A 22,883-nucleotide genomic window follows, 5' to 3' on the forward strand; every position below is an offset into this window, starting at 1 on the left:
TCTTCCTATGAATATGAAGTATTAACGATATTTCATTGATATGATATGATGTTAGTTAAGACTTGGGAAAAGAGGATGTTACATGTTACAATTCCTAATTTTCCTGACTCGGCATATGTGGTGTGCATTACTTGTTTACTAGCAACACCCCACGCTAATATGAATTTGGTCAATATGGCTGAAATTAGTAACCACAACCCAGAAAAGATTTCCACATGACTGTTATCTAGTCATTGTGTTCAATTGTTTGCTTGTAGCTTCTCAATGAGCATTCACATAACAAGTAGTCGCTCACACCAACTTGAAAAGCTCAAGATTTTACAACTTGTCCAGTGTCAATCATTTAATTTAATCGGTACAAAGCAACAAATGGTAAATAATGCCTATTTCTTCAACCGTCAGTAATGACAAGTGTCCAGAATTACCATTAAAAACTTGCATGGAACTTATAAATTTTTATACAAGTAACTCCAGTTTTTGGAAGGCTCGATAACTAGCTTCTTAACATTTAACAACTAGGGCCAAGTCTTGATATTACTTTTGCCTCCACTTAATTCACCACAATTTCATGAAGTATGAGACTCAAATACTTTTATGCTCCTTTATTTGCTCCTACAAATAAAAAGCAGCAGTAACATGGCGCCCTTACACGCAGCCATGATGGCAGACATGCCACAATGCAAAGAATGAAATTTGGATTTCAATTGTGTTTTGTAATGCAATTGTGTTTGAATCATACCCAAACTCATTATAATAAAGTCTTAGTCTTTGGCTGAGTACAAACTGTCTTCCCCTGTTGTCAAGATTTCTTCTTGAGCTTCCCAAACAACTCCTCTATGGTTTTGATGCTTCTAGTATTCCTCATGCACATAATATAACAATGCAAACTCGGAATCAAAGCAAAAGGTTCACGACAGTGGCCAACATTAAGAAAAGATCTTCAAGCTCAGACCTACCAGAAGCTGAAGTTTCCAAATTCTCTAAGCCCATTTGGTTGCTGGAATAGGAATAGAAAATTTGGAATAAGTTTTCTATTTTTCGTTTGGTTCGTCAATTGAAATAAGGAATAAGAATACATATTCCCATTTTGCCTCTAAAATGAGCTTATACCCATTCCAAAAAATTGTTGTTATTGGTATAGCCATTCCTATTCCCAATACGCGTTCCTATTTTCCATTCCTATGCAACCCCATTTGGTTGTAGGTTTTGGGCGGGAATAGGAAAACCTAAATACCTGCATTTGCCAATTTGATGATTGTTTGCAAAATACAAAATTGGAATTAGAATTTGCCTATCCTAATTTGACCCCAAAATGAACATAGTGGAATTCCAAAAAAAAAGTTGGAATAAGAATAAACCCAATTTGATGGGTCCGTGAGTTTGTTATTTGATTGTATTTTGCCACTCAAATGTATTTTTGGACTATTTTCTTTGTTCATCATAAGATATAAACTAGGTCAACATTATTTAACGTGTAATTTTTTTTTTAATGACAAAAGACTAATATGAGATGTGATATATTTTCTAAATTTTCATAAAATGATTTTTACAAATAAATCTTGTGTTTAGTTTTATAATTAAAACTATGTTGAAAATTCGCTTAAATATCATATTAATGATCTCGACTTATTTGTATTTTTTATTTTCTTTAATATATTTTAAAATAAAATAATTTTAGTTTTGATCTTATACTCATTAAAATAATTTGATTTAATTTAGAATTAAATTTATAATATACAATATAATGTCCTTTGAATTTTGAATTTCAAAGGTTGTGGTATATCTTTCACTTATAATGTCAATTTAAAAAATAAAATAAAGGCTAATTAAAATAATTTGGCTTTTAAAAAATTAATAAAAAAACCAATTTTTATAAATAAAAAATCTTGTTTATTGAAAAATTACCAAACTAAAAAGAAATTTAATTATTAAAATTTGAAAACAAAACTTATTCCAATTCTTGTTTCAATTGTTGCAACCAAACATAGAATATGCGTCTTTGGACTCCTCTTCCAAGTCAACCAAACAAATCCAAATGATATCCCAGAATTCATTTTAAGAATGCAGGACTACTAGAAGAGAGCTTATTCCAGCATAGATGAATGCCACATTCGGCAATTCTTGTAGCCAAACAGACAGGAACTGGCTTTTTCATAATCCGAATTCGAATTTTTTTGTGTTTGTTTCAAAATTGACCAAATGGAATTAGAATACCAGACTTCTAATTTGTCTCAAAACCAGGTTTTCAGACTTTCTACTAGCAACTAAGAATTGAAAATCAAAACCTGGTTATGATTTTTGAGAGGTGTAAAAACAATAGATTGAACTACTTTTTGGAGTCTGCCTCCAACTCCAAGCTTACACATAAAAATGTGTCTTCGCACTTATCTTCCAAGTGCAACAAATGGTTTAAATAAAATCTTAAAAATAAGATTGAAGATTTGTAAAACTTTAATTTGGCTAAATCGAGAATTGTAGAAATGCACGAACCAAATAGACCCCAAAAGATAATCCAAATGAGCTTCTCTTTGTTCTTTTTAGGAGCGTCCCTTTGACTCTTTCTTTTCCAACTCCTATCTTTATGTCTTGTTTCTCTTTTGTCCATTTTCAATTTTTTTTAATATTAAAATGATTTTTACTTCATTTGCATTAAGTTCCAATAAAATCACTTCTGATATTTTCTGAAGTTAACATTTAATTTTCTAATGTCTCCAAATAGAAACATTACATATGGCCACCCAAAAATAAAATTTTCCAATATCTCCAAAAAGTTGCATTTAATTTTCTGTTGTCTCAGAATGGAACATTACATATTTTACCCAAACATGCTTCGTATTAATACTGTCCCAAAAAGGAACATTACATATGGCTACCCAAACATGCTTAGTATTAGTACATAATGCCTGGCAACTAAAATATAGTACCCAACTGATTGTCAGGTACGTGGGGCTCAATGGACTTCCATTGTCTAACTTCTATCAATTCAATATCACTGTATCGTTTAATTCTTTCTTCTTCTTATGGAAACTGTGTCGTCTATGATGGCCAATGTTTCTTGCATTGCTAAAACCATGCATCTAAAACTTGTGCTTAACAACAGGGTCAAACCTGAAGATAAAAATTAATGTTCATACATATGAATTTTTTTAAAATATATTTCTATTTCTCGCACCAACAATAGTGAAAATGATCTTTTTAAACCCAATGTTTATATATACCATAACCAAATCCCGCACACCAAATTTACAGATCCATATGGTTCAAGATTCTAGCTCTGCCCTTTACGCATTCACATTTTTTATTTTCTGCTCTTCAAGTTGAGCAAAATCTTCACATTTCTTTGTAACCTTTTTGAGAAATTGTAGAACTACAAAACATTTAAGGAAAATACATTTTGCTAGCAGGGTAATTTGTTTCTTGTTCCAGTGACATAAAAAGTTATAATTTCATTAATTAGATGTTGTTTTATGTTTACAGAGTTATAGCTCAAGGTTTAAGCCAGAAAATCTGAAAAAGAATGAAATTTTATATGATCGCGTCTCTGATATTGCAAAGAAGCATAATTGCACACCAGCTCAGCTAGCTTTGGCATGGGTTCTCCATCAAGGAGATGATGTTGTACCTATTCCAGGTAAATGAAGTCATTGGTACATAGCACAAGAAATAGGTCGTTGTTATTGGGGTACCACCCTATGGGAAACTCACAAGCATTGCACTTGTACAGGCACAACTAAAACAAAGAATTTGGATGATAATATTGCATCCTTGAGTATAAAGCTTTCCAAGAGGGATCAAGATGAAATTTTAAATGCAGTCCCAGAAAATGAAATTGCAGGTTTAAAAGCCAGCGAGGAAGATAAAAGCTCATGGAAATTCGCCTTTACACCTCCATGCGCATGAGAACATGCTTCAAGTTTATTGCCCATTACAAGTAAATTTGTTTAAATATATTTATTCCATGACCGACATATAGATCTTGACATGTTCGAGGCATCAACTGCCGTTGATCATCAGACTCAACATGTTGGTTTCAAATATTATCTTGACTGTTCTACTAGTTGTTTTGGGGACTTTGTATTACATTCACATGGCTAGAGTGAATGATTATAATGATTGATATATATGGTTTTGGACTGGAAGAATGAACATATATGAATAAATATTGAAACTGATTGATATGCCTAAGTTCAAGAGATTTAGAATGTATGTCACAACAGAACCTTGACTTGAAAAGTTGTCTTGGCAGACTGGAACTTGGGACAGGCTAATCTCTATCCAAACTGCACTAAAGATAAAACAAAGTCAAACTTTTTTTTTACAGATTCACAAAAACGTTGTGATTTTTTTCTAAATGTTTTGTTGTTTTTCACTACAAACTATGCAGATCATAACGTCAAATGCTGAAATTTTCAGAAAAATCCATGATGTTTTCGATCTTTTGAAAATTGGTCAACTGTACAGTTTGGATGGAGGATAGCCGCGTCCCTGGAACTTTGGGTCTCTGTACGTAATAAGATGAGATTAGTTTTTGTTGTAATACATGTAAAGATCAAAGTTTTAAAGTACGTGAGTACCACTAATCGTGAGACCCATGTATCAAATGAGTACTTTTGGCCAAGTTCTTGCGACTGCTTGGCATTTGATTGTAAAAAAAAGAAGTATTTTTTTTCTTGAGATTTGTTCTCCCACATTGTTCTTTCTCGCATGGATTTGGAAAATTTCTTGACATTTTTCCAAACCATGTTTTAAATTTTATTTACTTTGTGTTTTGATTTATATAGGAGTTTGAAAATTACTAGTCCACTCCACACTTAGAAAAAAGGAAAAAGAGGTGTTAGTAAAATAGAAAAATAATATGTTAAAAATAGAATAATTTATATAATAAACTCAAACAATTTTAACCTTTTGTAGGGGTTTAGTCTAGTTGGTTGAAGCAATGCATTCTTATTGTGATGATCTCTATTAAAATTCTACGAGGGACATCGCTGTTGCTTTCTATGTTTGTGACTCATGCTTGACACAGTTGTCAAAGCCACTATCTAGCTATTGATAATCAATAAAGTATTTGATGTAATTTTCTATTTCACTTATATTTTTTGTTCTATTCATCAAATTTTATTTTACATTGTTGGGGTTACTCCATAGTTGCAGATGTGGGCTCATGTCATATGATTGGACTCTTCCAATTTTAGATTATGTTTGTTGATGCTATTTTATAGATTAAATTTATTATTCATTACATGTTTATATTTTTCATCTCAATTAAAGGGGATGGATAGTTGAAAGGTTTTATAGTATCTCTCAAAGTTTTGGAATTTATCCAAAACATGTTTGCACCTCTTGTATGTTCAAAACTTTTTACATTGACATGTAGGAGTTTTTCTTTGCCTAATAAATCTTTCATATAGTAATTGGGAGAATTTGCTAGAACATTGTAAATATTCCCAAGGATATAGACATATTCAAAACTGAATAAATAATTTCTACATTTTGTAATAGAGCTTAGTTAAATAGAGTAATTTACAAGTATATAGATCTCTAAGTTTAATAAATCATCAACATGACATGTTGAAGATGCAAGAGATTTAATTATCAATCTTCAATTGGAAGTCTAATTAATTCAATTTAATGAGAATGATTGATAGATTATAACTAAACCTAGATATTGTAATGTCCTTCTAGGAAACCCAAGAGAAATTAATCTAAACTTGTCACTCTACCGAATATTTTTTTCTTAAAAGTCTGCACAAAATCAAGATAGCAATGTAGAAGCAATATAACAAAAATATGTCATATACCAATAAATGCAATACAACATGGATTACATTTCTCAATGGTTCCTTAACATTGAATCACATTTGTGCAAATATTATTAATTAGATTTAACCATAACTGTGATGTCCATATCCATGAAGGAAATACCAAATGCATTATCTCATAATGAATATATAAGTACAATTGATACAATGAAGTATATACAAAACACAACATCCACTACCATGTTGTAAAGTGGGTAATAATAATATAAGGACAATACAATGTTGTTGCAAGTAAGGTTGAACCAAGGACTAGATCAAGTCCAAACTAGTCTAGGTGACTTGTTCAAACCAAAATGCTTCCAATGTAGGTCAGGCCGCAAGGTAATAGGTGATGGTCTCTTTCCCCAATCCACCTAACACTCTCAAACCCCTTGTTCCTACTCCCACACCCACAACTCTCCTAATTGTAATTTGATTCCTTAGCCCCCTTCAACCCTCACAAGCACCCCCTAGGATCTGTTCACATCTGCAACTTCAAGGAAACTAAGAGGCAATATAGGGGCATTATACATCATTTCTAATTGGTCTCCAACTATTCCCAAAGCTACAAAGTAGTACTCCAATACCCACATCAAGATTTTGCATCTAGGCCTACAACAAACCTAGAAGAATCGGGTCTCAAATCTCATTTTTTGCCTAATAAATTTAAATTGCTCAAAAAAACCACCCAAATAAATAATATATTTGGATACCAATTTGGAAGGTTTACAAGATTTCAAAGTTTCGGTTTCTCAAGTGACTTTAAGGCCCAAAGCCTCCCATTTTAGTCAATCAGTGAGGGTTTTGAATTGTCTCACCTAGGGCTTCCAAAATATCTAGGTTCTAATGTCAACCCACACAAACTAACTTCACCAACACCTCAAGGAGACTTTAAATATCCATTTTCCACCGTTCAATGTCTTCTTACACCACCATTGTTGTTATAGATTGTTACACTTCTTGGTTAGCCACATACACATGTCTAACCACAACCTCACTACAAATTGCCAAGGTCTGATGAATGGAAAGATAAACAACAAGGACATATTTTAGTACACATACATATCCTCCTCACTACACAAAATTAGAGTTTTTCACTAGACAAATGAAGAGGAATAGACTGTTTAGCTTAAAACCTTAACTATAGGCAGACATGGCCAACAAGCATAAACAATTAGATCAATCTCACCAATTCCACTATTTCAATCAATTTACGTATGCAAAATGAATGAAATAACATGTGCCTCGCCTTTGGTGCATAAACAAAAGTAAATGTTCAAAGTCAAATTGAAAATGCAAAGAAACGTAACTTATTGATCATCATAGTCGATGGATTTCACACACCAAAAATTGTCAAATCCTCATTAAAAAAAGGCTTACATTATCTTAAATCGCCGTGCAAGATGAACTACAAACTTCTCACACGCAACAAACAACCCAAAATCCATGGTGACCCTTCATATTCTACAATTTTGTAACTTTGTAACTTTTATTTGTAATTTTGCAACTTTAATGATAACTACTATGAAAACCAACACAAGACCCTTACAAACGCATCCAACTGGCTTCACATCATGCCAATAACAATATTATACCATAATCAGCCCAAAATGCAACTTTGACTGCTTGTTGACTCTAGTTGACCAATGAGCAAATGATGTACAAAAGATGCAAAAACTTGTCAAATGATTACAACTCAACATGAAATGAACACAAATTCAAAACACTCCTAAATGCAATCACCTAGTGACGAAAGTGCCAAAATTGAAGGGAGATATGGTGGGATCAAATATGATGCACTTGCATCATACTCCCCATGACTACAAAACTCAAGTCCCTTGAGTTGCCAGCTCGTACAAAGTGACTCCATGTTTGATTATGCCATGCTTTGACATCCATACTACCACAATTTTAGGAAGACCATGCCATTTGACCAAATTCTCCTTATAGGTGTCCATCCTTGTCTTTCTAATCACCTTAGTGTCAAGAATGCATTCCAATTTCATGGAGTTTTTAGGTGGCAAGTCCTTAACCCATTCCAAATCTTCTGAGGTGTCCTCTACCTTGTTCTGATCACTGACCTCATTATCCCCTTTGTACAAATTCAAATCTGCTATGTTCAAAATGGGTGATATCCCAATATTAGGTGGAAGCTCTATTTCATATTCATTATCACCATACTTATGAAAAAATATTGCATGGACCTATCTTCTTCATGAGAAGCTTACTATATTGACCTTTAGGAAGTCTCTCCCTCCTTAAATATGCTAACAACAGGTCACCAATTTGAAATGTTCCTCCCTCTTTTTCTAATTTGCCTTCTTTTTGTACTTTGTTGCAGATTTTTCCAATCAAGCCTTTACTTTTTCATGAGTAGACTTAATAGCTTTTGCAAAAGCCTCTTCTGTGGCACTTTTACCCTCCATGTCATGAATATCACTCAACTCCATAGGTCCTCTACGATGCTGCCCATACACCACTTCAAATGGAGTCTTTCCTATTAACCTATTGACTGAGTTATTGTATGTGTACTCTCCCTAGCTTGAGATCAGATTCCAAGTTGCTCCATGTTTCTTTTTTAACATCTCACTAGGTTGCCAAGTGTCCTATTAACAACATATGTTTGTCCATTCAATTGTGGGTGATAGGTTGGAGAAAATGTTAGTTGAGTTCCTAATTTCTTCCATATGGTCCTTCAAAACTAGCCCACAAACTTAATTGGTATCCCTAACAGTCACAATGGACAATGGTAATCTATGAATCCTAAGCACTTACTTTTAAAAAAAATTCTTAGTTTGAGATGCATCATAATTACTCCTACATGGCACAAAGTGAGACATCTTTCTAAATCTATCTATTGCCACAAACACCATATCCATACCTCTAGCAATCTTCAGGAATCCCAAGACAAAATCCATGCTTATATTGTCACATGGCTTATTAGGAATTGGTAGAGGTTGATATAAATATGAATTTGAAGATGACCCTTTATCTCCTTGGCATGTCCCACCATATTATTCAACATATATTCTCACTTCTCTTTGCAAACTAGGCCAATATTAGAACCTTACAACCTTCTCCAAGGTTTTATCTGCTCTAAAATGTCCACCTAGAGCTCCATTATTCTTTTCCTTAACAACGTTCTCCCTCATGGAAGACTTAGGAATGCACAATATGCTTCATTTGAATAGAATCCTTTCCTATGACACAAAATTAGAATACACTCTATAGGTCTCCTTATAATCATCACACACCTAGCATAGTTCATTGATCTGATCCAATCCAACACTCTGCAATTGAATTTCTTGAATTTCCAACACCCTCCTACCACTAATACATTTGGCATCGATTTGTGACGGCCAAGTGTCGAAATTGCGACGGCAGCAGACGTCGTCATTTTTTAGTCGCAAATTACGACGTCTATTCTTGGACGTCGCAATTTCGACGCCTATCTGTCGCAAGCTCAACATCCTAACCCATCATTGCTGCCGTCGCAATGGATGTGGTTCCCGTCGCAATTTTGACGTCTTCACCACGCATTGCGACGGGGTGGCGTTGGCATCTGCCCATGGGTTCGCTGAGGCGGGAGCCTTTACAGTTCTTTTGTGGGCGTCGCACTTGCGACGGTGCTAGCGGCGCAGTAGCGCTGCTGTCGACACCGCTGGCCGTCGCAATGTTTGCGAATGTGTCGCAATTGCGACGCAAAATCATCAATTGCGACGACGTCGCTATGCACACGACGCTTATTTCGTCGCAATGCGCGTGCGGACGTTGCAATTGCGACGTCCGTGGTTAGCAATATGGCGGGGCTGCTGTGGCGACGATGCCAACTATCGTCGCCGCCACAGTGGCCCCGCCACAAGCATCATCTTCAGCTGCTAGCTCTAGCAATGTGTTCACAGTCATGTCGAGCAGTTGTATTGCTCCTTCATCAAATGCGGTTGCCCATAGCTCCCTAGTGTGGTCTTGCAATTATAGGTGGACCATGTAGCTATAATTGCATTTCGTAAATTGCTTGTCGCATTTTTTACCGTACCATTCTTCATTTTCATTTTCAAACAAATTTTTCTTACATTGCTTTCCTGCCACTTGGTTGGGGCAAGCCGGGTAGGATAGCTTGTCTGTGTTGACCTCTATAATGGTTGCTTTCACGATGCACTTTATAGCACAAGTAGAACGCACAGTTTGATCATGTATGTCATGAATTGTCATTCTCAATACTGCAGGAGGTTGTGGGGCGTAGCTAATCGATGGCTCACCATTATCCTTAACATTATCATCGAACCATGACTTTAACTCCGCTATCTCTGGAATTTGGAGATTGATCATCAGTTGTGTATTACCTGTGGTGTTGAGTACTCTTCCATTGAACTTAGTAACATCGCCTCCCTTAACCACTAGAACTGTAGTGTCTTGCAAGTAGTAGCTTTGTTGCAATTCACTACCCACTTGCTCGGCTACTGAGCCCCAAAGCATCAGATCAATGGGCCTACGAGTCATATCAAGCAATTGGATGGCACGTCAAGAAACTTCCATTCCATTTGCTCTTCTTATCGTGGCGGTTGGTTGTACACATATTGTTTGCCGGTACCCTGTTGTTGCTCCCTCGGCTGGTGTTGGAGATGGTAACAACATCCTCTCAATCTTCTGACTCCATTACGCGGCTAAATGAAATATATATTCTCGTCTTTTTGCTACCCATGCTTCTAGAATTTATACTTTTTACTATAACATTGTAATTCTCATAAGGTGTAGCTTGCTAAAGAATCACTGGTATGAGGATGAAGCTCCATGGGTTGTGCCAATAGAGATATATACAAGCTTGCTTTAATTTATATCAATAACCAAGTGTCAAATTAAATCATAGTAACAGGAATCAGACATTGAAGTTAGTGAATTACAGGACCATACTATCTTAAACAGAAGAACAGAACACACACATCATTATATGTAAAATCGAGCTTGTTACAATTAAAGAATAAAAATGGAATTTGAATAAGATGATGAGATGCTAATTAATTACAAAACACCTAAAGCAAATTTTGCAATGCAAAATATGAAGTTCAATGAAGTGGCTCTTACACCTGCCTATGTAGATGTAATTTATCCGAACTTTAATGGATCCCATCAGAAAGACCCCAGTGTGAAACAACAGCTCGCTTGGAGGTCACGCAATCTGACACAGCCACCAGTAAAGACAGGCAAACTGAATTTCCCGGCCATCACAAGCAGCAGCGTGAGGATTTCAGGGCAGAATGGTTTTGGTATAAGTTTTCAGAGGCTGACAACCTCAAGGATCTTGTAGAATAACGATGTAGAAGGGTGGATTGGTAGAACTAAACAATCCAAGAGACCAATACCTACAACAACTAAATTTAGGCCAGTGAAGGCATGGAACAATATTACACAGCCCTAACTGGATATTGTCAATGTTTTCATCATTTGACTGCTCAAGGTTAAAGAGCACAGAAGAGATAAGGAACACAAACTCAATAGTAAAATCAAGACTCCAAATCTATAACAAATTTGTACACCAGTATTAAACAGGGACGAAGGCTAAAAATCCAAATTTCACAACAGAAAAAGCTATCAAACCAAATCAGAACACCATAGAGCATGGAATCGCATAATGGCATTTTACCTAAATCACCGAAGAGAACTCCAAACACTGTTGTCCACCTCTCCTACCGTCGTCCCAGTTCCTATAAGAGGTAACAAAGAACGATGTAAGCAAAGTTATTGAGAAGCAGAAAACATGCATTCTTTCCAAACGACAGCAATCACACTTATCTATTCTAAATTTTATTAGTTCTTTAAATCCACTTGTTGCACAATCTTCGCAGAAGCAATTCCGTTTAGTAGTATGGATTGCAAGAACTTGCAATCTCTAAGAGAACTCTTTGGACAGATCCATAAAAATATTTAACATGAGTATGTTTGTGCTGGTTTTAAAGCTGAGTATCCCACAAATTTGATAATTTTTTGAAATGAGCCATTATTACTTTCCAATCAATACACCGCAGAAACCTGCAATGAAATGCAAGTTATCTAAAGCAGAAAAAAATTCTTGTGGAAGAGCTACTTTAACAATTCAGACAAAATGGGTATTAGCAAAATTTTGATCCAACCAGAATCCAATGCATTAATTACATAGTTACAAGAAAACCATCCAAACAGCCAGATATGTTGTTTTTAATATCCAATCTCAATTGCCAAATTGTTTTTTGAGGCAGGTTATTAAGAGATTTAGTTTTCATCAAATCAGAACCAAGCACATGGATGAACTACTCGTTAACCCCAACCATGCACATTGTTATTTATAAATTAAATGTATTTTGTAGTATTTGGGGTTGATAGGCATGTAGCATCTTACATCCTCCCAAAATCAATAGCATATTGGTTGCCCACATTTATGCTGACATGTCACAGAAACCAACCAATATCAATGTAGAAACAACCAAAGAAAACCAGGCCCTTATTGGCACAATTTGTGTGGCAAGTGAAGGAATCGGGGATTAAGCTGCACAAAATATGGCAGAATAAAAATACAATGTCCATGTAAGATTTGGGGTTTTGATGAAATAGTTCTTATTGCCAGGAGATGGGACCAAACTGACGTGGAAGTAGCCATTGATGATGTTGAAAAAAATTGTTGTTTAATTTGAGCAGCTGCCAAAGAATGTGGGCATACCAGCCAAAAATAAATTACACCCCGGCTTATAGATCTTAGACCACAAGAATGGATCCATTCACTGCTGTGATTGCTGGGGAGGAGCAGAATATTGTTATATGTGTCAAGAGGGCTTCCATTGGTAAAACCTTATTCCGCCTTAGGCATATAGTACACACATTTGTTAGAAGAGTCTCATCCTTTTCGGCGGGGTGGTCTTCTTGGGAAGTTTAGTTGGGCAGACTTTAGAAAATTGCATCCTAAATTGAGCTTGCAGATTGATTAAGGTATGGATAGAGACAATGCTATGAGCCTAGGGATTGCCATAACACAATTTTTGTAATAATTTGAAGCTTGATTAAAAGGCCAGACCATCCAAGTAACATGTCAAACTGCAAGGAAGTGGAAGTTCAAGCTGGAAGGAATCACCAAATGTTTTGAATGGCCTGCAGGGGAAGTATAAGTGTGCCGCTTATAAACTTGAGGACTTGTTTGATCGCCTATATGTCATAATGCTCCAATTGAAGGCTTGGATGAAGATTGAATGGAAAATTTTATTTGGCTTTTTTAAGGAAATGGTATTTGAACTCATAAGAAATTAGAGTGGTGATCTCTTATGAAGCGTTGGAGTTTATGAGTGTATCGCAACCTATATGGAGAATTAACACACATTCGTGTGTTTTGGGGTAGGGTGGTTATTTGAGTATATATCTTATGTTTCTTTTCTCCTCTTGTTTTCTCTTATGTCAACACTCTTCTTAATTTTTATAGATTTGGTTTTGTTGCATTATTATCTTCAACAGTCTAAGGAGGAGTTCATTATATTTTCTTCTAGTATCAATAAAGTAAATATCAAATGTCTTACATGAGGAAGTACAAACAACTTAGATAAGTATTACTTTCAACTAGCCAAAAACTATTGTTATTGATACAACATTTTCTTGTGCATTAACAAGTTATAAGTTTTTTTAATGTTGTGATGTTGCTATCAGGATTCAATTGTATAGTTTTCGGTCAAACTCATTGGTCTATGTTTATGAGTAGTGTTTCACAATAACTTCTTTCTCATTAGAATGAATAGAACACTAAATACTCATTGCATCTAGGTTTGCTCATGGAGGTGAAGCGTTGGGCTTTCTCGAGATGTTACCCACCCAAGCACCACTCCAACCCAAATGTTCTTAACCATGGAGTTTTTTAAAGGTTAATGTCATGCTCAAAAATCAAGGCTAAAGCACACAAGTTTTTTAAAAAAAGGTAATAACAAGTATCTTATTGAGCTTCACTTTGTTTCAAGAATAGTTTAATATTCTCTACTAAATAGGGCCAACCACGTGAAGGTGGAAGCTCATTTGGCCCCACCCCCCTCCCCCTAACATCACTCTACATTCCCCGTTAACATCTAACATTCATTCATTCTTTCAACCATTAATAAAATGTAACATTCAATCAATATCACATGATAACATTCAATCAATATCACATGATAACATTCATTAACACATTAGATTCATTAACATGCAACATTCATCAATATTCTGCATTAACACATAATTCATGAACATTCATTAGCACATAATTAAATTCATTGAGACATAAAATACAGTCATTATCAATTAAGGTATGTAGTGACAATCATTTCTTTTTTTTCTTTCTATTTCTTTTTTCTATGTAAGCTCTAAGAGGAGCATCAATGTCATCATCAATTCCCCCCTCATCAGTTGTTCTGTTCTCTGTTCTTGATGATCTCAAATTCTTATGCTGTTACAAAGGGGGGTCCTCTGCAATAACAAATAAGAGAGTTAAATTAAAAATAATTTATTATAATTGTTACAAGTATTTAATTATTTTAAATAACATAACTATGTCTCTTTACCTGATCTGACCACATCATTTTGTTTGGACTCAACGTCAACACGGTCATGAACATCGACCCCTCGATCCTCTACAACTGCTATACAAAATGTTACGTTAATCCAAACACCAATTGCAATTACATGTAAAAAATTTAATAGCAAATGTATACCTCCACCACTGGGATGCACATCATGCGAACCTTCGACATCCACAGATTGTGTAGAAGGATTGTCAGGCTGCATTCCAACATCCTACGCATTGTTATCATTGCTTGCTTAAAACAGATATACTCACTTTATATTGGAACTTAACATCAAATAGACTAATTGGTAAAGTATTCAATTTGAAATAAATTTCATTTAGCTTATTTACCTGTGGCTCAGATGCATCAGTATTAGAACCTTCCACACTAATTTCAGCTCGTAGTCGTTCAACCACAGCTCTATAGCCTTGTTAGAAGCCAATTCTCTTATCGTCTTCTATGAGGCATCTCTTGAACTCTGAGCCCTGCATTTTTGCGTGGTATGGTGAATTTTACTTGCATTGTTTCATCAACCAATGGAGGGTAGTTAAAATATCAACAGCAAATCATCTATATCCATCACAATATAATAGGAGAAAAATCGAGCAGTTTTGATGGAGCAATTTACTATATAAATGTTGCGTGTTTGTATGCTTTGCTTGTACCAACATATTTTCTCCAAATTCTTAAGTTGGGTAAGAGTTAGTTCAGCTCTTTGGAAATAAAAATGGCTGCAAGTGCTACTGCATTCCCTCATTCTTTCAATCACTGCCTTTATTCTCAACTATTGGAGGAAAATTCAGTCAAGGGTGAGATTTTAAATAATGTCATATTAGTGAATCACAAGTTTTCTTCACTAATCTAGATTGCAGAGTCTTGACTTCAATTGTTGAATTGTTTATATTGAATATGAAAATCCACTACTGTTATTATATTCTATTGACCTATTTATAATTGATGAGCTAAATAGGGGAGTCCTAGAATTTCCCTTCACATTATATAAAAAATTTGATACAATTTTTCATTTACTAATACTTACAACTCTTGCTTGAAGTTTCGAAAAACCACCAGAGCCGAGCTTGTGTGTCCCGTGCTTTTCTAGTCTTGCCTTTGTTTCCTTTGATGTGTCAGGAAATCTATGAAAAGTTTGAAATATGTTAGATAGTATAAATATGGAGGTTAATTAGTGCATAATTAGATTCTCAACAGTATCACATACCTTGATGTACTCTCCACAGGTGTAATATTATTTTTCTTGTCAGCTTTATACTTTCCATCCAAAATTAGAGCCTGCCACTCAGCCTCAGGAACATAGGGCGGACGCTCGTACCTAGGGTTATCCCGTAAATTTTTTCTGTACTGGTCCCTAATATACTTCAAACATAAACCAGCTTTTTCAAGGAGCTTGTTTCTCTCGAATGCACGAGGTCCAAAGAGTTGGGTCATGCTCTCTATAAGATCATCCTTCAACGGTTTGCGTTGGTGATTCCACCTTTTAAGTAAAAAAAAACATGTTAGACTCATAAATGAAGTGAAGCTACCTTTAATATAGTTCAAGAAATGGACGAAAAGGAAAACTATTATAGCAATGATATGAAATCAAAATAGTGCTTTGGGGTTTTAGTTAGGATATGATGTTCCACCAGGTACGCATGGTGGGCCCAAATATTCGCAAACACTCATCACCAAGTTTTCTCCAAAAAAGATCATTCCCTACAAAACAATCATGGGATCATTAGTCGATGAAGAGTGATCAAAAACTAAATTACTATTATATCACTATAGAATAATAATAACTTTAAAGTACCTGGAACTTTGGCTACTTTTAATGGAATGCCTTCATCATCGCTGACGATCAATGTGACATCCTTCATCGTTCCTGTACTAGGAACATAGGAACATCTAGGAAATGATGTTGCAGGTCCTATTGCAGAAAGTTTCATAAGTTTCATAAGTATTTGTCATGATCAAAGTATAAAAGAACAAATGATAATTGATGTTATAAAGTTGTAAAAAAGAAACTGTTTGTTGTTGTCATAAGAGAGAAAAAGAGGGATTTGTGTACCAACAGATGGTGCAACAGTCGATGCATGTAAGCTGCGTGTTGCTGACTCAGCAGTCGGAAAGAGATTTGTGGTTGTCCTGGATGGAGGCGGCGTCATCCTAGGATTCAATTGATGTGAAGCTAAAGAATAAAATTGTTAGAGCATGCATAAATATAGAACGCGTGGACTAGCATGGACAAGATTGTTAGAGCATTAAAAAAAAGGATTGTTCGAGCATGTATTGTCAATGATTATGATCATTCCTATATATATTCAGTGGAAAACAGAAGTGGGGAATGGAACATGCGATCTACCTGAACCACCTGCAGCACCCTCATCATGGAAATGGGGCTTGAAATCAAGCAAAAAATTTTGTAAAGACAACGCATCGATATTTTAATTAATGCCATAAAAGAGCATAACATAAAAACCATTATTGAACTCTTGTTATAATTAAAAATTTCATTAATACTTACTTTTAAGGACTCAGAGGTGTGCAAGAATTCAGATGCCCTATCTTTTATTTGTTGAGTCATAGGCTTTATGGTTGCCAAACGTAGAATTTCTTTGCTAATTTTCTTTAAATTAATTTTAATCAAACCGATCGGGTCATCGGTCTCTGCTAAATCGATATAGAAAGGGTCCTCCTCAGGGGGGGCCTGCTGAGGGACTGCAGGTTCCTTTCCCTCCCTCCGACCACTAGCCCTCTGTGACAACAATAGTATTAGTATTATCAAAATTACTCCAAAACAATAAAGAAAACAACATTAAAAAAATAACATTTTGCTTCTATCTAGTTTGCACAATTACAAATGAGTTTTACCTGCTCATGTGTAGATGAGCCGGGAGCATCATCAGCATCCCCTCTGGGTGGTTGCTCCATATTGTGCCCCTGTGTCAAAGATGAAGTATAAAAATGTTAGCCAAAAATTTATTGACTAAATGGTATGTTGGAGTCATTGATTAGAAGTTGGTTTAATAGTATGTACCACCCCAATGATAGTAGCCTCGTTTGTATCTATGCGGTTCAAATTTTAATCAATAAGAAGCTCTTCCCCTGCACGTATTGATTTTATCACACAGATGAATACACGATTTCCCTCACGTGCCTCAAATATGCAATTGGGTTGCTTTATAGTTGGCCCAGGTCGTGTACTGTTTATAAAACCCGCAATATTCCCTGTTGCTTTTGGCCTTCCATCAATGTATATAGCCACACTTTTACTTTGATTATTGTCTTGTTGTATATAATTTGCCAAGAGGGCATACCTACGCATACTTTTTTTATATTTAACAATATGCATCCAACTTTTGTAATCGTAACATGGTCCGACATACTCCATCAATTCAGAAACTTTGTTGTAAGACACCTTTATGCCGTCTATAGAAAATAGGCCCAAACCATGTAGTGATGATGGTGCTATGCGATATATCCTCTCGTTAACACAAAAATCAGTGTTTATTGGAGGAAGTTCCTTGGGTACCCAATGTTTCTGTAGATGTTGGTATCTCAAGGGCACCTCGATGTCGCCTTTCGTCTCATCATCATAAGAACATGACCCCCCTTGAGTAAAGAAAAATTTCATGCATTTATTGAATTTCCTTCTAGTCCTTTGACCTCTAGTTAATCTCCCCGTTCTAGATAAACTTCATGTCTCACTTTCCTCTTCTATTCCTATATTTCCCTCACTCGAGGAAGACACTTCTGACAAATACCTATTCGATGGTACCTGCAAATGGGAGAGATCTTAGAAGACATCAATCTTACTATTGATAAGTGTATTAAATAGACTGTCTATAAGGAGTATTGACTTATACTTGTCGATCCATGAGACTGTGCAGGATGCTCCTGAAAGGGGTTCAATTTCCTACAAATGTAATTCAATTATCGTGAGCATAATCACATCATAATCATAATCACATCCATCATTAGCATCACATACAAATTAAAAACATTAAAAGGTACACAATAAAACACTTAAATCAAGCTTACATTATAAGCCTACTAGGGAAGTAGGCCTAGTGAAGGGCTAAAACTGGGTTTTTGTATCAGCTGATGAGTTGAGGGCTTAGTCACCTTGGGGACATGCTATTTGAAGTTGTTTGATGTGTGTGGAGGTGGAGGAAACACCTAGACTAAAGCCACTTGCATAACATTTTGAAATTCAGTTAGATATTTTATATTAATTAAGATAACTGTAATTTCTTCCAAAACCCATTATAATAATTTTAAAATGGATTACTGGTTTCTTTTTACTTACCGTGTAAATCCCATAGATCCAAATACATGTACTGAACAAAGTTTTCTAGTTTTAGTCTGTAAATCAACATACTGATACAATGTTATTCCTATTCTAAAATGAAATGTTAGAGATACTTGAATTATTAACCAACAAATTGGGTAAGCACTTATATTATGTTTTCCCTATGAATTTTATTCTAGGTACAACTCCCTTTTATAGATATTTAATGAATTCCCTTTTCTAAACTAAACACTTACAAATGCTTTTGACCTGAAAGAAAATAAGGCTCAATACATTCACGCATCAATATGTGTTTTAAATAGTTTTATTTAATTAATTTAGATTAATAGTTAATTTAGATTAGCAGTATTCTATTTGTAGTTGAAACTTGTAGCTTTTAAATAGATAATGAATAAACTATGTAACCATATATATAAGACAAATATATTTCTATCAAGAAATGAATATTAAATAGATTAAGGATTGATGGCATACCTCTAAATTCCATCATCATCATCCTCGTCGTCGTCATCATCATCATCATCATCATCATCATCATCCTCGTCATCATCATCGTCGTCGTCATCATCATCCTCCTCGCCATAATCGTCGTCATCATTGTCGTCCTCTTTTTTATCATCAACATCAACATCATTTTCATCATCATCATCAGTAGCAGCATCATCGTCATCATCTTCTTCTTCTTCTTCATGAAAATTTGTGTCAGGAACATCATCCAATAACTGTCGATCGTGATCACCATCTACATCATCTTTGATGGAGACACAACCCAACAACCAGAATAGAAACAATAGAAAGGGGAAATTATATTAACTGAGAAAATAAGCTGGTACAAACGGTGCAGAGAAAATAAACTCAAAACATGCCCTGCGGGCTTACAATAGCATAAATTTGGAGAATATTTCTCCTTTTAGCACCTCCTCTCAAGCTCCAATCCGAACTGCCTTTTACAATGCCAGAAATCTCCTTAAATAGACCCCGGAGGGTTAAGGACTAGGAGTACATTCTAGAAAGTGCTAGTAGGCATCCACCGACAAAATAGAAGGTTCCGGAAGCTGCGTTAGAAGTCGGTGCAATTCTAGAAGAATCCAGAAACGGTAGCCGAACTTTCGGGAGGCATAACTTTTGAACCGTAACTCCGATCGACGAACCGTTTACATTTTCGGAAAGCTCTCGAAGCGCTCTATAGCCCTATGGACAAGCTTCGCTCGTCCCCCATTTTTCGACCCTTTTCGAGGTCATTTAATGCCCCAAACCTGACTCTGAAGCATTCTTAGGGGGTCTCCAAAACCCGAAAAACTGCAATAACTTTCAAACCGTGGGGCCTTTTGACCTGATTCTTTTTCTGGAATGCTCTAAATCTCGATTACATTCATCTGGCCAAGTCACACCTTCTAGGTCACCAAAATGATGGTCAAATTGCATGCTCCTATTTTTTTGAGATTTTTAAATGCACTGATAGTTGAACTATGAGAGTTGGAACCTTTATTTGAGCCAAATGGGTATCCAAAAATGCAAAGACATAAAATAGAAACTAAGTCTAAGTACATTTTTTTTGGGTGACACAGGATTGCCCTTATACCGCTGGATGCTCCTGCATCAGACACCCAGGGTAGATTGAAAAGTGACCCTGTCACTTTATGGATGGTAGAGGAAATCCCAAATGGGAAACCTCAGCTGCTGAAATCCAAGTTGAGTCTTCGATCGGTCATCCTTTCCATTTGACCAAATACTCTTCATACTGCCTGTTTCTGGTACTCCTACCCACACGATGATCTAGAATGTCTTCTATCTCCTCCTTCTTAGAAGCAGGAATTGGACATGGCTCTAAAACCAGCTCCTCATCAGTACCATCATCATGATACTCTGTCAAATCTGCAATGTTGAAAATGGGAGAAATGTGAATACCATCTGGCAGCTCAACCTCATATGCATTTCCTGAGTTATGTTTCTTCAAAATTTTGCAGGGACCAAATTTCTTCATTTTCAGCTTGTTGTAAGTACCCACTGGAAATCTTTCTTTTCGTAAGTGCACCACGACAAGATCCCCTACTTGGAATTCCTTATGTCTTCTCCTTGCATCAGCCCTAGCTTTATACTCTTGATTCATCTTGATAATGTGTGCTTGAACCTCCTCATGTAGACGCTTGATGTGTTCAGCAAATTCTTCAGCTTCAGCACTTGTTCTCTCCCCTTGTTCTATCTTCCTCAATTCTGGTGCAGTCCTTGGGCTATTTCCATATACAATTTGAAATGGTGATTTTCCAGTACTCCTATTTACAGAGTTATTATAAGCAAACTCTGCCTGTGGTAGAATCAAATCCCATCCCTTGGGCTTATCTCCAACTAAACATCTCAGCAAATTGCCTAGACTTCTATTTACCACTTCTGTTTGGCCATCAGTCTGTGGGTGATGCGTGGAACTGAATTTCAAGTCTGTTCTCAACTTCTTCCATAATGTCCTCCAGAAATACCCCACAAATTTAGTATCTCGGTCAGAAACTATACTCCTTGGAAGACCATGTAGTCTTACCACCTCTTTGAAAAACAAGTCTGCAATATGGACAACATCATGAGTTTTGTGGCATGGAATGAAATGTGCCATTTTGGAGAACCTATCAACCACCACAAATACTGAGTCATTACCCCTTTGTGTCCTTGGCAATCCAAGAACAAAATCCATACTTATGTCCTCCCATGGCCTTGATGGAACAGGCAATGGCTGATATAGGCCAGTATTTTGACTAAACCCCTTGGCAACTTGACAAACCTGGCAACTCTGTACAAACTTCTTCACATCCTGTGTAATTTGGGGCCAAAAATAATGTTCTCTAAGAATGGCAATGGTCTTATCCCGACCAAAATGTCCTGCCATCCCTCCACTGTGTTTCTCCTTAATTAGATTTTCCCTCATGGAACTCCTTGGAATGCACAATTGACTACCTTTGAACAACATGCCATCCTGAATCAAATAGTCTAACCACTTGGTTCTATCTACAGCAACAGGTTCTTTACAAGCTTTCCATGCTTCAGCAAAATCAGGATCCTCGGGGTACAAATTCTTGAGTTCATCAAACCCAACTACTTCAACCTGCATTGTTGTAAGCAATAGCTGTCTCCTACTTAATGCATCTGCAACCCTGTTAGATTTTCCACTTCTATGCTTCAACACAAATGTATAACTCTGCAAGAATTCTACCCACTTCATATGCCTCTGATTCAATTTACCTTGGCTATTTAGGTACTGTAATGCCTGATGATCAGTATACAAAACAAATTCCTTTGGCAACAAATAATGCCTCCATTTCTTTAAGGCCTGAACTATCGCATAGAACTCTTGATCATAAACAGAATACTTCTTCTTTGCATCATTCAATTTTTCACTAAAATATGCAATAGGCTTACCTTCTTGGCTTAATACAGCCCCAATAGCGCTACCACTAGCATCACAGTCTACCTGGAATACTTTTCTAAAATCTGGAAGTGCCAACACAGGCTGTTCAGTCACCTTCTTCTTCAGCAATTCAAAACTTCTCGCAGCTGCTACAGTCCATTTGAACTCTTTTCTATCCCCTCTTATTGTATCAGTTAGGGGTGCACATATGCCACTGAAATTTTTAATAAACTTCCTGTAAAAACTAACCAGACCATGAAATGATCTTACCTCAGTAGCAGACCTTGGAGTAGGCCATTCCAAGATAGCTTTAACCTTCTCTGGATCCATTTTGAGTCCTTCAGGTGATATAACAAATCCCAAATAGACTAACTCCCTTTTTGCAAAGACACACTTCTTTAGATTAATTAACAGTTTCTCTTCCCTCAGCCTTTCAAAGACACTACGAATATGCAGCAAATGTTCTTCCAAAGTCTTGCTGAAAATTAAAATATCATCCAAATAGACAATAACAAATTTTCCCAAGAACTTCTTAAGTACCTCATTCATGAGCCGCATGAAGGTGCTTGGGGCGTTCGTCAATCCAAAGGGCATGACTAACCACTCATAAAGACCCTCCTTGGTCTTGAAGGCTGTTTTCCACTCATCTCCTTCTCGTATCCGTATCTGATGATAGCCACTCTTCAGATCTATCTTTGTGAAGTACTGAGCTCCACTCAAGCAGTCCATAAGATCATCCATCCTTGGTAAAGGAAACCGATACTTGATGGTTATCCTATTTATAGCTCGAGAATCTGTACACATCCTCCACTCTCCATCCTTCTTTGGTGCAA

General features: G+C 36.1%; 2 protein-coding genes across 2 annotated transcripts in view; one reads left to right on the top strand and one right to left on the bottom strand.

Moving 5' to 3' along the window:
- The window catches only part of LOC149529103 (putative aldo-keto reductase 1), a 108,362-nt gene extending 104,177 nt beyond the window's left edge, over positions 1-4,185 (top strand). Inside the window, exons 6-7 of the mRNA XM_089808347.1 lie at positions 3,478-3,631; positions 3,725-4,185. Of these exons, the coding sequence (XP_089664473.1) occupies positions 3,478-3,631; positions 3,725-3,900 (330 nt within the window). The 3' untranslated portion in view covers positions 3,901-4,185. The remainder of the gene's footprint in view (positions 1-3,477; positions 3,632-3,724) is intronic.
- A 5,405-nt stretch (positions 4,186-9,590) lies between these two features.
- Positions 9,591-10,298, bottom strand: LOC149529104 (replication protein A 70 kDa DNA-binding subunit A-like). The gene is made up of 2 exons (XM_089808111.1): positions 9,872-10,298; positions 9,591-9,763 (listed from the first exon to the last, which is right to left on the bottom strand). The coding sequence occupies exons 1-2, from the start codon at positions 10,296-10,298 to the stop codon at positions 9,591-9,593; spliced, it is 600 nt and encodes a 199-aa protein (XP_089664237.1).
- Between the last annotated feature and the right edge of the window lie 12,585 nt (positions 10,299-22,883).

Source organism: Cupressus sempervirens, chromosome 11 (genome assembly GCF_028749045.1).
Source record: "Cupressus sempervirens isolate cs-2001-9-10 chromosome 11, ASM2874904v1, whole genome shotgun sequence".
Taxonomy (NCBI): Eukaryota; Viridiplantae; Streptophyta; class Pinopsida; order Cupressales; family Cupressaceae; genus Cupressus; species Cupressus sempervirens.

Excerpts from the sequence above, each read along its gene's own strand:
- LOC149529104 (XM_089808111.1), bottom strand. The coding sequence starts at position 10,298 with ATGACTCGTAGGCCCATTGATCTGATGCTTTGGGGCTCAGTAGCCGAG. Across the intron at positions 9,764-9,871 it reads CCAAGTGGCAGGAAAGCAAT|ACCACACTAGGGAGCTATGG; the intron begins GTAAGAAAAATT and ends TATAATTGCAAG.